The sequence below is a fragment of the Beta vulgaris genome, chromosome 4 (assembly GCF_026745355.1).
Source record: "Beta vulgaris subsp. vulgaris cultivar EL10 chromosome 4, EL10.2, whole genome shotgun sequence".
NCBI classification, from domain to species: domain Eukaryota; kingdom Viridiplantae; phylum Streptophyta; class Magnoliopsida; order Caryophyllales; family Amaranthaceae; genus Beta; species Beta vulgaris.
In genome coordinates, this window is record NC_079205.1 from 24,475,816 (window position 1) to 24,491,646 (window position 15,831).

The 15,831-nt window shown below is 35.5% G+C and overlaps 1 protein-coding gene across 1 annotated transcript; it reads right to left on the bottom strand.

Annotated features, from left to right (window-relative positions):
• Positions 1 to 3,678: 3,678 nt before the first annotated feature.
• LOC125491604 (uncharacterized) lies at positions 3,679 to 13,289 on the bottom strand. Its single transcript, XM_048642076.2, is given in 9 exon segments — positions 3,679 to 3,764; positions 3,854 to 4,151; positions 4,235 to 4,353; positions 4,435 to 4,591; positions 4,594 to 4,711; positions 4,798 to 5,230; positions 5,233 to 5,731; positions 5,915 to 6,137; positions 13,072 to 13,289. Coding segments are annotated over 9 exon segments (2,151 nt in total).
• Between the last annotated feature and the right edge of the window lie 2,542 nt (positions 13,290 to 15,831).

Here is a 15,831-nt window from a genome sequence, read left to right on the forward strand (position 1 = left end):
CCCCTCAAAAAGTCACAAGCACAACAACATGGTATTGAGCAACTAATAAGCTAACTTCATACATTTTCACAATTGGTTATTGTAAGAAGAGATAGTACATGTGAAAAAAGAAAAAGAAAAACATTATATAACGATGTGTTTAAAGCAAGCCCATTAACCGACCCGATTTTCACATGTTTTTGGGTCAGTTACCCGGCCTATAAAAATAAATTTTCATATTTATTGCCTTTTTTCGGGTAGACAGGTCAATCACATGTCGTTCAAACATATCGGGTCTCCTGAACACCTCTAGTGTAGTTTCAATTTGGTTCTTAAATTAGAAACAATATAGTTTATAACTATAAATTATGAAACATTAGGCTATAAACTTCCAGATATGTCAATCATATAATTTTTTTAAATTCGAATATTATATTGTATATAAATAATTCTTCCCCCCACAATAACAAATATGATATTGTAGATTAGTTGGCCAATGAATTCGCGTTTCAACTGGGAGGTCATGTGTTTAGCCTTAAGAACTATATTTTTATTAATTTAATTTGTGTCATTTGATTAGGTAGGGAGAACATATGACGGCATGTCAAATCATATTTATACTTTGCATCATTTGTTTAGGCAGAGAGGGAGTACATGTGACTAGGGATGACAATTAGGCGGGGCAGGTGTAGAGGATGGTACCTTCACAGCCGCACCCGCATAAAATTCCAATCCCATCCCCGCCCCATCACCCATTACGGGGGGAAATTCCAGACCCATCCCCGCCCCACCACGTACGTATTTATACCCATCCCCACCCCACCACCCGCTTGGGTACCCGCACCCACTTCATACCCGCGTTGTACCACTTCATCCCTACCCCCACCACCCGCATGGGTATCTGTGCCCACTTCGTACCTGCGTCATACCCACATATTTATATTTTACAAGATAAAATTATTAATAATATAAGTATATAAATAGAATTTTAATCATATAAATTTGGGACGGGATGGGGTGGGGATAGCATGGATTCCATACCCGCTCCACCACCCAGCATTGCAGGTAGGATTTTAATCCCATCCCTGCCAAACCTAGACCCATCCCCGCCCCACTTTGGCGGGGATGGGGCGGGTCTCCTACTTGATCCGCCCCACTGCCATCCCTACATGTGACATCATGGGTATGCAATACCTAAATGGGAAAGGAAAGATTAGCAATTGTACTTCTTACTTCTATGAGAATGTTGGGTTTGATTAGTCACACGAGTGTGTATTTGATGGTTGGTCTGGATCGTTTGATTGTTATGGAGCTAGCAAATGAAGGAGGGACTACTAGCAGCAGTCGTGTGCACTTTTGCTCCAACAATGTTCGTGGGCCACACAAGCTACCAGGTATTATGGGTCGTAACGTTTGAGATAATTGGATGTAATGGTGGTTCTACTGAATAATTGTGGAGTATATTGTGGGATATAAATATCTTTAAATGCTTAAATTAGATGTATGTTATACTATTTTTTTCTCCCCATAAAAACCAAAAAGATATTATAGATTAGTTGGTTAGTATGTTCGTTTGTCAAATAATGAGAGGTTGTATGTTTGAGTCTTCACACATACATTTTTGTTAATTACTTTAAATTGTTTGTTTCGGAGGGAGAGGTACATGTGGCAACATGACATTTCTTTGCTTTGGGTTTTAGATATAGATAAATTTTGATAATATCCTTTAGAAAGTAATTATGAAGAATAGTTAATTAAAATTACAACTAATTATCAGGAATAATTAATTGGAATTAAAAAATGGGTTAAATCAATAAATAGACTTTATGTTTCAAAATAATTTTTGAGCTTAGCTTGTTGGATAACTCTTCCTTTGGCCCCGATTAATTCAAACATCGGTATGTTTCATCATTGGGTACTAAATGGGGAGACAAGATTTTGAATCTACACTTTGCTTTTTAATAATTTACCTACTTTTCTTTTTGGATTATCCCTTATTAGTTTACCCACTTTGCTTTTTGGGTTGTTGTAACACCCCGATAATTCTCTCTTTCTAGAAAATACTTTTATAATAAACCTTAGAGAATTACCCAGGCATTATCGCCCGTGTGATAACGTTTCGGCTTACTCAAAATTTTGCAGCGGAAAACAATTTACTAAAAACCAACTTTATTAAAACTTATGAAACCAATAACAATGTCTGAAACTAAAATACACCAGCTCAAAAACTAATGTCTGAAAACACGAGTTCCTACGAAAGCAACTTAAATGATACTAGTAATACAATGAGTCTCTCCATTCCAGATTCCCAATGAGATGCATCTGCGAACCTATAATGTCAATGCTTTCTCAACTCTGCTCCCCCGAAGGATCACCACAGGATCAATAGGCAAAGCCATGATCACACACACAACAAGCACGTAATCAGCAAAGCTGAGTACTACATATCAGGCATAAATCATCCTAAACATGATACTACAAAAGTAACTTGAAGGGATAAATAATAATATAAACATATAACAATCTGCAGACAACTTTTACTGAACTAGACTCTAAACTTTTTTTCTTTCTTTAAATGGAATAGTTATTGGACGAGTTGACTTATCTAAAAATAGGAAATATGGGAGCTACCACATATTCCAAAAATGACCTGCGATATCGAGGAACCTTTGAACTGAAAGAGGGATGGTGATCAATCCATTCCTAGAAGAACCCATGGCACGCTCACCATGCATTCCAACCCTTAGTGTCCAACTCTAGACGTGCACAAGTCTAAAGTCTATAACCTATTCTCATTTCACTTTACGTTGAATATATTTTATTACTTGTGTTGACACAACAAACAAGCAACCCATAAATAATACTCAAACAATCATACAAAATCTCTTTTTACCTTTGGATTAACAAGTGATCACAACTCATCAACCAAGACTCTTTAACCTCCTTTTTAACCTTTACCAACTTACTTGTTGAACCTAGCCAACAATAAACTTTATCTTTATATAGGTAGAACTTGTAACTTACCAAATAAGGTCAACGGTCCTTATAAGATAATAAATAATACTCAAAGAATACATGTAAGACATGATTTACTTTAACTTATATTAATCCACTCACGAATTAATAAATAAACTTGACTTATCCTGCTTGCATCAACCTTCCATACAAACATTTATAATCATAATCACTTCTAGATCACATGTAGCACACAGGCATATAACATGTAAAACTAATTCCAGAAATCATATATATGAACAAATAGAGTCCTATACATCAAGGTTGTCAAAATCGCGATTCTACTTTAAATCGGAAGGGCCTGTCAGAATCGGATCGTAAAATCGAATCGTAAAATCGTAAGATTCTACGAATTTTGCGGGAATAAGATTCTATGATAAAATATGTAAACTGTTTACCTATTTTTCAATGAACAACACTAAAAATTCAATTTTATGCGTAATGGTATCAATATGAGACGAAAAAGGACACCATCAATAAAATTAAAGTTCAACAAGATACAAACATACAATAAAATTAAAGTTGAACAAAATACAAACACAATAATTGTCCTTAATTTAAAAAAAGTACTCAATTTAAATTAATAATATTCATCAATCATTAAATCCAAAGCTCCCATCGTCGACATCATCACTCCCGTTGGTAGTTCCCGTGGTAGTTGCCCCCATTTCATCACCATAATCATCAATCATCCAAATCAATATCATTTGAATCAAATGTTGGTGCAACTTCATCATCATCACTTAGCATTTGAACTTCAACATTCTCATCTACATATAGAGGAAAAAAAAGAGAAGTAGAAGATTAGATTTGCAATGTTATTTAATAAAGGGGAAGAAAGTTAGAGAAGAAAGCATACTTTGAGATCCATTTAACTCCGTAGTGATGCCTTCATCTCCATTTTGCCCAGCTCTTGCAAGTCTCCTAGATGCTCTATCAAGAGCACCTAACCATGTGTTGGTAGCTGGAAGAACAGGTTCTTCGATTTCAGCTATCCACTCATCATCTGAAGGCAAGTCATCCAAAACTATTGGTTGTTGCATTATGGACTTGCTTGCTCGTATGTCATATCTCCTTTTTAATTTCAGATTGTACATCACGAACACTAGATCATTCATCTTTTTCTGATGTAATCGATTTCTTTTCTTAGTGTGGACCTAAATCACATCAACAAAATTACATAATTTTTAATTTAACCAAAATCATAAGTTCTATAAAATAGGATAGATCATTAATATACCATCTCGAAGGCACTCCAATTTCGCTCACAACCAGAAGAACTGCAAGTCAAGCTCAAGATCCTAATTGCAAACCTTTTCAACTCTGGACATTCGTCCCCATATGAATCCCACCAATCGGCTACACAAAGATAATTAAATAATTATGCTTGGAAAATAACTATAAATTACAAAAACTAACAATAAAATGAAAAAAATGCACCTGGAGTTTTTTTTGTCCTGGTCATCACAGCAGTAGGCAACCCAAAGAGTCCTTTGGCATTTTTAAAAGCATCCATTTGTAGATCAATAAGCATTCTTTCATCGGGATCGGGGACCATTCTTTGTAAACAATTATACAAACCGATTTTAATGTCCGCACTAACTTGAAATCAGCACTATATTGAAATTGCGGATTCAAAAAGTAAGCAGCAGCATGTAAAGGTCTATGTAATTGATCCACCCAACGCTCATCAACAATCTCTAAAATAGGTTTATAGCTACATGGAAGAAAACACAAATAAGCTTAACAAAGTAAATAACTAGTTACATGGAAGAATACACAAATAAGCTAAAAAAAACATACTTTTTCTCAACATTGTTGAAATTTGTTTTGATTTGATTTTTCGCTTGTGCCATTGCTTCATATATGAATTCCATTGCAGGGTTCTCATCGGAATCCACCATGCGAAGAACTTTCACAAGTGGCAAGGCTCCCTTTAAACATGTTAGAACACTTTGCCAAAATCCACGAGTATCCAAGACAATTCTTTGGATTTTTTTCCCTTCAACAGTTGTAGCAAACTTGCTTGATTTCCACTTATTAGATGCAAAAAGAGCTAATAATGACCCTTTATGCTCATTTAAGCACCTTAATGTCAAGTAAGAAGTTGCAAACCGTGTTACACCGGGTCTAATTAGCTCTCTACCCTTAGTACTTTCTCTCATCCAAGTAAGCAACAAAGTCCTAGAATATATGTATGTTGTTATTTTCCTAGCCTTTGCAATTGTCACATTTGAACCTTAATCTTTTTCTCTAAATCCTCTAGCATTAGATCAATGCAATGGGCAGCACATGGAGTCCAGTATAACTTTGTTCTTTTCTCCATTAACTTTTCTCCAGCAGCCTTATAATTGGCAGCATTGTCAGTGACAACCTGAACTACATTCTCCTCACCAACTTGCTCTACAACAACATCTAACATCTCAAGGACTTTGTCTGTTGTCTTAGATATGTCTGATGTATCTATAGATGACAGAAAGACAGTCCCCTTAGGGCTATTCACTAAGAAATTACAAATAGAACGCCTTTTTCTATCACTCCAACCATCAGACATAATAGTACAACCAGTTTTTTTCCATTCTTGTTTGAACTCATCAAGCATGACCATGACATTAGTTACTTCTTTATCTAGGAATGTGACCCTTATTTCATGATAACTAGGAGGTTTAAGACCAACTCCAAACTTAGCAATCTTTTCAATCATGGTTGGAAATTCAGGATTATTGACAACATTAAAGGGAATAGCACTTGTATAAAAAAAACGAGCAATTTGTTGGCAAACTTCCTCTCTTTCTTCCTTTTTAAATTTCTGATTTAGTGTTGTTTGCAATCCTGCCTTACTTCTACCCACAAAAGAATCCATAGTACCCCTTCCTCTTTGAAACTGAAAATGTTCTTCTTCCTCTCCAATGTCATTAAGTTTGTTTTTTTTTCTATTAGACTTCTCCACATTAGCCTCTAATAGTTGCAAAAATTTATGTTTAACATCATCAGGAACTTGCAAGCAAGGTTCCACATTAAAACGAGTCCCAGCAAGATGATGTTTTAGTCTGAAAATACCACCACCACGCACAACACCACAATATTTGCATCTTACCTTTGTAGGATCACCATCTGCCTCTGTACCGTGCTCCCACCAGGGTCTGTTCTATTCCCAGCAGCATTTTTTCTCTTTTTCCTAGAACTTGAAGCAGAGCTTGACATGTTTCTACAAATGATTCAATAGAAGGAAGTTAATTGACTTAATTCAGATCGAAAGAAAGCGATAATACGCAGCAAAAAATCGAAGATAGAAGGAAGATAATTCGAAAATTATCGAAAAAAATGGAAACTAAATTATCAATTAAAAATATAAAAAAACTACTGATGAGATCGAAAGAAAGTGATAATACGCAGCAAAAAATCGAAGATAATTACCTGGAGTGGACGCTGAATCTGAAGACTGAAGATTCGAAGAACACAAGAACTGAAGAACCGAAGGAGAGAGAGAGAATTGGCACTTGGCAGCGTGTTTAATTTCAGTGGGAGGAATTAGGTGTTTTTACGAGCATTGGCAGCGTGTTTAGTTTCATGAGGGTGAGAGAACATGGGCCTGGCCCAATGATTAAATCCCCAGCTACAAGATTCAGGCTAAAAACAGAATCGTTAAAATCGGGTTTAAATCGCGATTTTAGCGATTCTAACCGATTTTAACGATTCTATATGCGATTTTTTTAAAAAACGATTTTATATGCGATTTAAATCTTTTGGGTAAAAGTGAGTCGTAAAATCGTACGATTGTACGATTCAAATCGCGATTTTGACAACCTTGCTATACATGATACTAATAAATAAAATACTCTTAGAGCATTTCCCTCAAAAAAAAATACTCTTAGAGCATGCTTCTAAATCACATAGCACGTAGACGATGTACGTACCTTGTATAAACCAATCGATAGGCCACTTTTACTCGCTAAAAGTCTCCTACAACGAAATCTCCGCCTAGAAAATGAAGTAATGAAATAAATATCTCGAACTAAAAATTTACAGCAACTTTAAAACGATCAAAACCCCCTTAAACGTGTTTTAAAATCGTTTTTACGTACCAAACTTTCGTTATTTTTAATCCCTAGTATAGCACCACTATTCTAGTGATTAAAAATCCTTTAAAACTCTTAAAATACTTATTTTCTGAAATTACAGCACTTATAATATTTAATAAATCTTCTGAAAATTTATTCAATACATATAAAATTATGTACTAACCAAAACTCATGATTTATACTTTATATATATAGTTTCTAGTAATTAAAAACCCTAAAAACTATAAATTTCATGATAAAAACTAAAATAAACTTAACGTATTAAATCTGAAATTTATTATAATAATATATATGATAACCAAAAATCATATGTGCATATTAACAATAATTTAAATCATAAACATGCTAATTAGTAATAAAATAACATAAAACTAGTACTTTAATGGAATCTTGAAGAGGAATAAAGAAAACAACCACAATAATGGAAGAAAGAAAGGCGCCGGACAGCAGTGGCAGCAAAGGAGGACCGACGGCAGCAATAACGTGGCTCTTAAAAAGATTTGTGATGTTTCTTGTTGAACAAGAAACGTTACTTGAAGAAGAAGAAACAAGCTTTTGAGAGAGAAAGATGAAGAGAACGAAGCACAAAGAGGAGAGAGAGAATGCCGAGTGAGAGAGAGAGAGAATGACGTGAGAAGAGGAGAGAAATAAGTGTAGGGTGAAAATATTTTGGGTTTTTAGGATATTTATATAAAGGCTTTTACTTGTGGGCTTAGGAAAAGAGATTTCAATTAATGAAACTTGATGACTAATAAGATGGGCTATTTAAAACTTTAGTCATCAAATGACTCTTTCCCTTTTTATCACTTTTTGGGCTTTCGATTTCATTAACTACCTTTTCAATATACTTTTAGTATTTAAAACTCTTATTAAAACATGCTTAATTAAAATATTTCAAATTTTATTAAGCTATGAAAAATAATTTCAGTTGACTTTTAAAATAGTCAACCCTTTTTAAAAGTCAAATATTTTCCGAACTCATTTGGATTTAAATATAACTACATAAATACTTTAATATATTTATGAAAATTCTTTAAAATTGTGGGGGATTACAGTCTACCCCCCTTAAAAGAAGTTTCGACCCGAAACTTAACACAAAACCCTCGTACTTTCAAAAGTTTGAACTTAACATTTCGAAAACTTTTGAAGAAAGATAGTGCCTCTTGTGCACCTTCCCATTTTTAAAACACTTGTGTTATTTATGAACACTTTTCTTATGCGGAGACTCTACTTCTTTTGCACTAACATGTGCAAATTGCCCGACATAGGCATACATATGCATGAAATTCTCATAAAAATAGACAAAAGCGCGAAATTTATCGCATTCTATCCCCCTTAAAGAAAACGAGTTACGCCCTCGTAACTCACCTCAAGGAATCGATCTGGATACTTTTTCCTCATATCATCTTCGGCTTCCCACGTTGCCTCTTCTGACTCATGGTTAGACCAAAGAACTTTGACAATATGAACATCCTTGTTGCGCGTACTACGCACTTTCCTGTCGAGAATCTTGACAGGTCTTTCCTCATATGTGAGGCTACTATCTATCTGCACTCTTTCAGGCTCTAACACATGATGCTCATCAGGGATATAGCGTTTAAGTTGGGAGATGTGGAATACATCATGCATCTTTTCAAACTCCTTTGGCAATGCCAATCTATAAGCTACTTTCCCAATGCGCTCCAAAATCTCATATGGGCCTACATATTTAGCACTTAGCTTGCCTTTTTCCCAAATCTCATAACGCCTTTAGTGGGTGATACTTTCAAGAATACTTTATCACTTACAACAAACTCATCTTCGCGACGTTTTAAATCTGCATAACTTTTCTGCCTATCTTGCGCAGCTTGAATTCGAGCCTGAATCAATTTGACATTCTTGACGGTATCCTCAATAAATTCAGTCCCCAAGACTATATTTTCACTAAAGTCATTCCAGCAAATGGGACTTCTACATTTCCGTCAATATAAGGCCTCAAATGGTGCCATCTTAATACTCGCGTGATAACTATTGTTGTAAGAAAACTCAATCAAATCTAATTGGTCCTCCCAACTTCCGTGAAAATCAATTGCACAAGCTCTCAACATATCTCCATAGTCTGATTAGTCCTCTCAGTCTGACCATCGGTCGCAGGGTGAAAGGCGATACTCATTTTCAATGTTGTCCCAAGGTTTAATTGGACCTTTTTCCAGAACTTAGATAGAAATCTAGAGTCACGATCCGAGATAATGTCCTTTGGAACCCCATGCAATCTCACTACATGCTTGATATAGGTCTTAGCGAGTTGCTTCTTTTTCCATGTCTTCGTAATAGGTATGAACACGGCGGACTTGGTCAGTCTGTCCACAATAATAACCCAAATGGTATCATTTCCACTTCTTGTCTAGCCTCACTTTCCCCAGGATTTAAAATTTCCAGATTCAACCTTTGCATATCTCTACACAACTCCTCAGGGACTATCAAAGTGCTCAAACTATGACTCGATTTCCTACTCAAGGCGTCAGCCACCACATTGGCTTTCCCTCATGATACTGGATGTCTAAATCGTAATCCTTAATCAACTCCAACCATCTTCTCTGCCTCATATTCAAGTCTTTTTGAGTAAATATGTACTTCAAACTCTTATGATTTGTAAATATCTTACAAGTGCTCCATAAAGATAATGTCTCCAAATTTTCAATGCAAACACTATGGCAGCTAACTCTAGATCATGGGTAGGGTAATTAGCCTCATAAGGTTTCAATTGACGCGATGCATACGCATTACCTTACCATTCTGTTGCAACACACAACCCAAACCATTTTTCGAAGCATCACTATGACCTCAAACCTCATTCCCATCAGGTAGGGTTAAAACAGGTGCAGTGGTTAAACGATCCTTCAAGATCTGAAAAGCTTCCTCACACTTCTCATTCCACTCAAACTTGGACTCCTTTTTCTAAATTGTCATGGTCTGCTATCTTTGAGAAATCTCCACAAATCTCCTATAATAGCCAGCTAAACCCAAGAAACTCCTAATGTCTGACACACTCTTTGGAGTTGGCCACTCACTCACAGCTTGAATCTTAGCAGGATCTACTGAGACTCCTTCCTTAGACACAAAATGACCCAAAAATGCTACTTTCTCCAAACGAAACTCACACTTAGAGAATTGGCATAAATGGTTCTTTCTCAAAGTCTCCAAAATAATCCTTAAATGTTCATCATGCTCGGTTTCGTTCCTCGAATATATCAAAATGTCATCAATAAAACCACTACGAACTTATCCAAAAACTCATGAAAGATCCTATTCATCAAGTCCATAAATATAGCAGGAGCATTGGTTAACCCAAATGGCATTACAGTGAACTCTAGTGACCATAACGCGTTCTAAAGGCAGTCTTAGGTACATCCTTATCAGCTACCCTCAATTGATGATATCCTGAACGTAAGTCAATCTTCGAGAACACACTCGCTCCATTCAGTTGATCGAATAGGTCATCTATTCTAGGCAAAGGGTACTTGTTCTTGATGGTAACATTGTTCAACTCCCTATAGTCGATACATAACCTCATACTCCCATCCTTTTTCTTCACGAACAATACAGGAGCTCCCCAAGGCGATGCACTAGGCCTGATATAACCTTATCCAAAATTCTTGCAATTGCGTCTTTAACTCACTCATCTCAGGAGGTGCCATTCTATAAGGTGCCTTAGATATAGGTGCAGTTCCAGGAACTAAGTCTATGGTAAACTCAACAGCTCTTGCAGGCGGCATACCTGAAATTTCACTCGGAAATACATCCATAAACTCTTCACTATTGGAACATCCTCAAGTTTTAGTTCAGCTTCCTTACTACATCTTGCACGCTACGAAAGAATAGCTCACACCCCTTTCTCATCAATTCTGCACTTGCATAGCAGAGATCACTCCAAACTTCTTGGGTTTCCCAAATCGTCTATATGAGGTCAATTTTCCCGAAGGGTTTCTCAACACTACCTTTTGAACTTCACAATCAATGCTGCCTTGTAATGACTCAACCAGTTCATCCCAAGAATCACATCTAAGTCCCTAAGTTAAACTCAATTAATCGGATGAAAAGACACTCCCTCCTATCTTCAAAGGCAGGTTCTTGAACAACTTAGTACACTTTATGACTTCTCCAGTAGGAATACTAATAGACAAGTCAATTGATATATATTCTACTAACCCCAGACTCTTTAGGACAGAAGACGAAATAAAAGAATAAGTCGCCCCCGAATCAAATAACGTTTTAACGAAAACTGAATTAATAGAGAAATTACCAGTGACCACACATCAGCGGACCTCTCTGCTTCGCTATGACTCATCACGAACACTTTTCCCGCAGGCTTTGCTGGGTAGGATTTTCATTAGCAGGCCTACTATAGTTTCCTTGGTTATTCTGACCTCCAGGCTTAGGACCCTGGTTCCCTCTGATTGGACCCTGATCTAGCCTGATTACCATTCCCTGAGTCTTAGATCTTTCCCGTGCTTGGAGAAGCACTCATACTCCTATGACCCTTCTTCTGGCAATAGTTACAGGTCACTAAATCTCCCTTACAGTGTCTCCCAGGATGGTTTTTGTCAAAACTTGCAGTGATGCACTCTCTCAGGTTTCCCTGCGACTATCCTGGTTTTCCTTCCTTGGAAATTCCCATTTCCATTCCGGTTTTTCTTAAAATTCCTTGGTTTCCCCCAGTACTAACCTCTTTTCTCTTTTCCCTATTACCACATTCTCTTATCTTCCTTGATTGCAACCCATAAATATGTGAAGCTCTCCCATACACCACATCAAAGATGTAAAGGTTTCACCCCCTAATCCCAACTGGATTTCATCAGTCAACCCTTGTTCGAACCTCTGAGCCTTAAGCTCCTCAGTAGCTACCACCTCAGGTGCAAACCTAGACATGGTTATGAATTTACTATAATATTCAGAGATAGTCATACTACCCATTCTAAGGTTGATGAACTCTTGAGCTTTCTTTTTCTCATGAAGGCAGGGTAAAACTTTCCCTCAAACAACCACAAAGGCTTCCCAATTGAATCCCTCAGCAGCACTCAATCTAGCCCCGTTTTCTCTCCACCAAAATCGCCTCATCCTTTAGATATAAAACAGCCTGGCCTCTCTCAATTAGCAGGGCAATTACTACTTCAAATAATTTCTCAAATTCCCTAATCCAGTTTCTAGGAAGGTAGGGTCAGATTGTCCCTTAAAGTAAGGTGGTTTCACTTTGGCCAGTCTTTCGAACATCTCTAGCAGTCTCTGGACGTTCGACCTTGTCCTGATTCAGTTTCTCCGCCAAGAGGCGAATAGCATCATCTAATTCAGTGTTGTTAGCCATTCTACTCCGGGACCTGAAAGTAATATAACTCTACTCAGGTTCTAGAAAACTTACATAGTCATCTAATAAGGCAATATTTGATTTGATCATTAAAGATCGCATCATTAAACAATTCCACTAGGTTTCAATCATGAAATGTTCTCTAATATTCATATAATTGTTCACGTAAATAAATTCATATCAACATGAAATGGAATTGAGCAAGAAAATATAATCACATAATGAAAATAAAAATAAATAAAAATATTCTCATACGTGCCCAAAATAAATTCTTACTCCTCCAATAAAATAACTATTTTTATTCTTCCATAGAAGGGAAAAATAATGTGAAATAAAAATAACACACTAATATCTATATTTTTCCTAAAATGATAACTCTATAAAACACCTTTGTCCTTGTTGGCACACATCCAACATTATTCTTATAACTAATATCTTATGTATATCTATAAAAAAAAGTATATAAGTATATATATAACCTATGGCACTACATTGCCATCCTTATCCTTGTCTTCCTTATACTGCTCAGGTATGAAGGTTTCATCACTAGCTTCATCCTCTTCTTCGTCCTCATAGTAATCGATGAACTTTATCTAGATCTTAGACCTTCTAATAGGTATGGTGTCTTCGTCCTCTTCAGGTTCAGATGCATACCTGAAACATGCATCATAGATATCCTCCCTAGTGGTACCTCTAGCACGATCCATTTCTATGATGACTTCATCATCCCTTGCAAATTCCTTCCTCAAAATACAATGCATTGTCCAATGCAGGTCTTCATACTCTCTATGGTCAATAGGTGCATGAAAGTCGTCGGCTTCATCGTCAGTCAGAACGATGGGGTTAAAATAATTGCCTAGATTAGCAGCCATATTCGTAGAGCTACAACACAATAAACCAGAAGGTTTAGCACTCTCTCTAACATGTTCCCACAAATAACAAGAGGTAAACAAAACAAAGGCATGTAAATATACACTTTGCAGGCAAGAATTATAAACAGTTAGCAGGGAAGAAAAATATTCATGTATCAATAGCAGGGAAGTATAATAATGCATCATTACAGAAAGAAATGATAATATGCATATTTGCAGGGAAGAAAAATAATAATGATGCTGAACTAACTTTTTGATGCAGGCATATAATATTTCTATCCTATATGCCCTTCTTATACTACCCATTCTCACAATGCAATACTATAAACCTTAGAGGCATGAAAAATAATGCAGACACTTTTATAAATAACATTACTTAAGTGTCTAAATTTTTTTTTCGAATAATAATAAAAAATTCGAACCTATGGATTTCCGAAAAATTTTCGACTCGACAAATAGTAAAACTTTTTTCGGACTTAATATTTATTTGAGGAAAAATAAAATTTCGAAGCTTGTATTTTCCGAAAAATTTCGAACCCTCAAATTTTCTGAAAAAAAAAACTTTCGGTATATAATAATAAAAAAAAATTCTGGTTAAAAAAAAAAATATTCTATGTTCAACTTTTCGAAATAAAAATGTAGGAGCAATACTAAGGTTTCTGTTGACCCTTGAGTTTCGAAGATGACCTAACCACAAAAGACATAGTATATTTTATTTATGTTGTTGCAAGGTAATTCATGCTCGAGCTAAGAGAATACTTGATTGAAGATTAAAGCGGAGAATTAATCAAGATCGAAGTAAAGATGTTCGAGAGATGAAGAATCCAGCATGGAATGAAGATTATAATACATTAGGGTATTTATTAATCTTCTTGTTAAGGTTGAGTAAAAGCTTTATTAAGTTCGTGGTGAATTCTCAAAGGAACTTGGTTCTGTTCCCATGAAAGGAACAAACCTGACACTATAGGAACAAGGTTAAGGAACAAGACTTAAAGATTAGGGAACAAGACTTAAAACTAATTTAGGAACTCCTAAGTGACTCTAATTGTGCGCCTAAGTGAAATCTGTGCCCAATATAGTTGTTAGAGTTTTTAGGGATATTTTGACTAAGATCCATTATTTTAGGAAGTTAGTTTAAGTTTGTTAGGAAAAGATTTTAAAAAGATTTTCTGATTTTAAATTAACTGATTTTCAAATATTATCTTTTTAAAATATATATTTTATCTTTTATATTTTATTTAAAAGATTTAGTTTTCGAAAAATTTATTATTTCCGGTTTTCAAAATGTTTCGGATTTTTAAATTGTAAAACTGTTTTCCGGTTTTATAAAAGATTTTGAAAAAGATATTTTCCTAAAAACTAGCTGAAGTATTTTATTTATTTATTTCCTAAAATCTAGATTACACGCCTAAGGTTTACTGCTACACGTTTTATGTAGTTAGTGGATTTAGTGGCGTAAGTTAATTATCCTCCAAGTATTTAATTAAATTAAATAAGTTTAATTATTCTCCAAGTTTTGCAAAAACCACGTAATGTGTTACTGCTGCTATGAATTGAAGTAGTGGATTAGTGGATGCTTTACATGACATGGAATAATTAATTTAATTTAATTAATTAATTAAACATCATGGAGAACATGTGTTAATGGTCTAAGTTAGTGGAGAACATGTCTTGTCTTAATTGTCTATAAATAGGCGCCTAATTCATTTGAGTAAAATTGTGTCTGACTTTTATTAGTCACACCAAAGTGTGTCTGACTTAGTTAATTTGTCCTAAGTTATCTAAAGTGTCAGTGCCTTTTCCTTAAGAGAATTCATACTTACATTAATCGAGTTTATTACTCTTCCATTATTTTATATAAAGTGTATTTTTGAGAAAAAGGGTTTGAGTGAACTCTTGTAAGTGTGAGAAAGCTTTGAGTGAAGAAAGAGAAAGAGAAAGAGAAAGAGAAAGGAACTTCGAGTGAAGTTTGAGAGAAAACGTTAGTTGTTGGGAACTGTCGTTGGGAACTTGAGTTGAGTGACTTAAGTTGAGAATCGAGAGAAAAGTAATAGGTTGTAATCAGAGTTGTTTTGGCCTATTATAGTGGAAAGTTGTTTAAAATCCCTTGTGGTCGAGGTTGTTTCTTCCTACTAGGCCTAGGAAGTTTTTCCTCGTAAAATCTCTCGTGTTCCCATTGTTTGTTCCCAAGTTTACTTTTAATTCCGTAAAAAGTAGAGCTTATTCTCTCACTATAATTCACCCCCCCCTCTTATAGTGCTCATATTATACAACAATTGGTATCAGAGCGGGAACTCTAATATTCAGGAAACCCTGTTGAGTTCAAGATCTTGAAAAATATGAATACTAGAGAGAAACTGGAAGAAGGGTACTCTACGCAGAGGCCACCAATGTTCAATGGTAAGTTTTACACTTATTGGAAAAACAGAATGGAGATCTTTATCAAAGCCGACAATTACCAGGTATGGAGAGTCATAGAGGTAGGTGATTTTGATGTCACTACCACTAATGACAAGAATGAGGTAATTCCTAAATCTATATC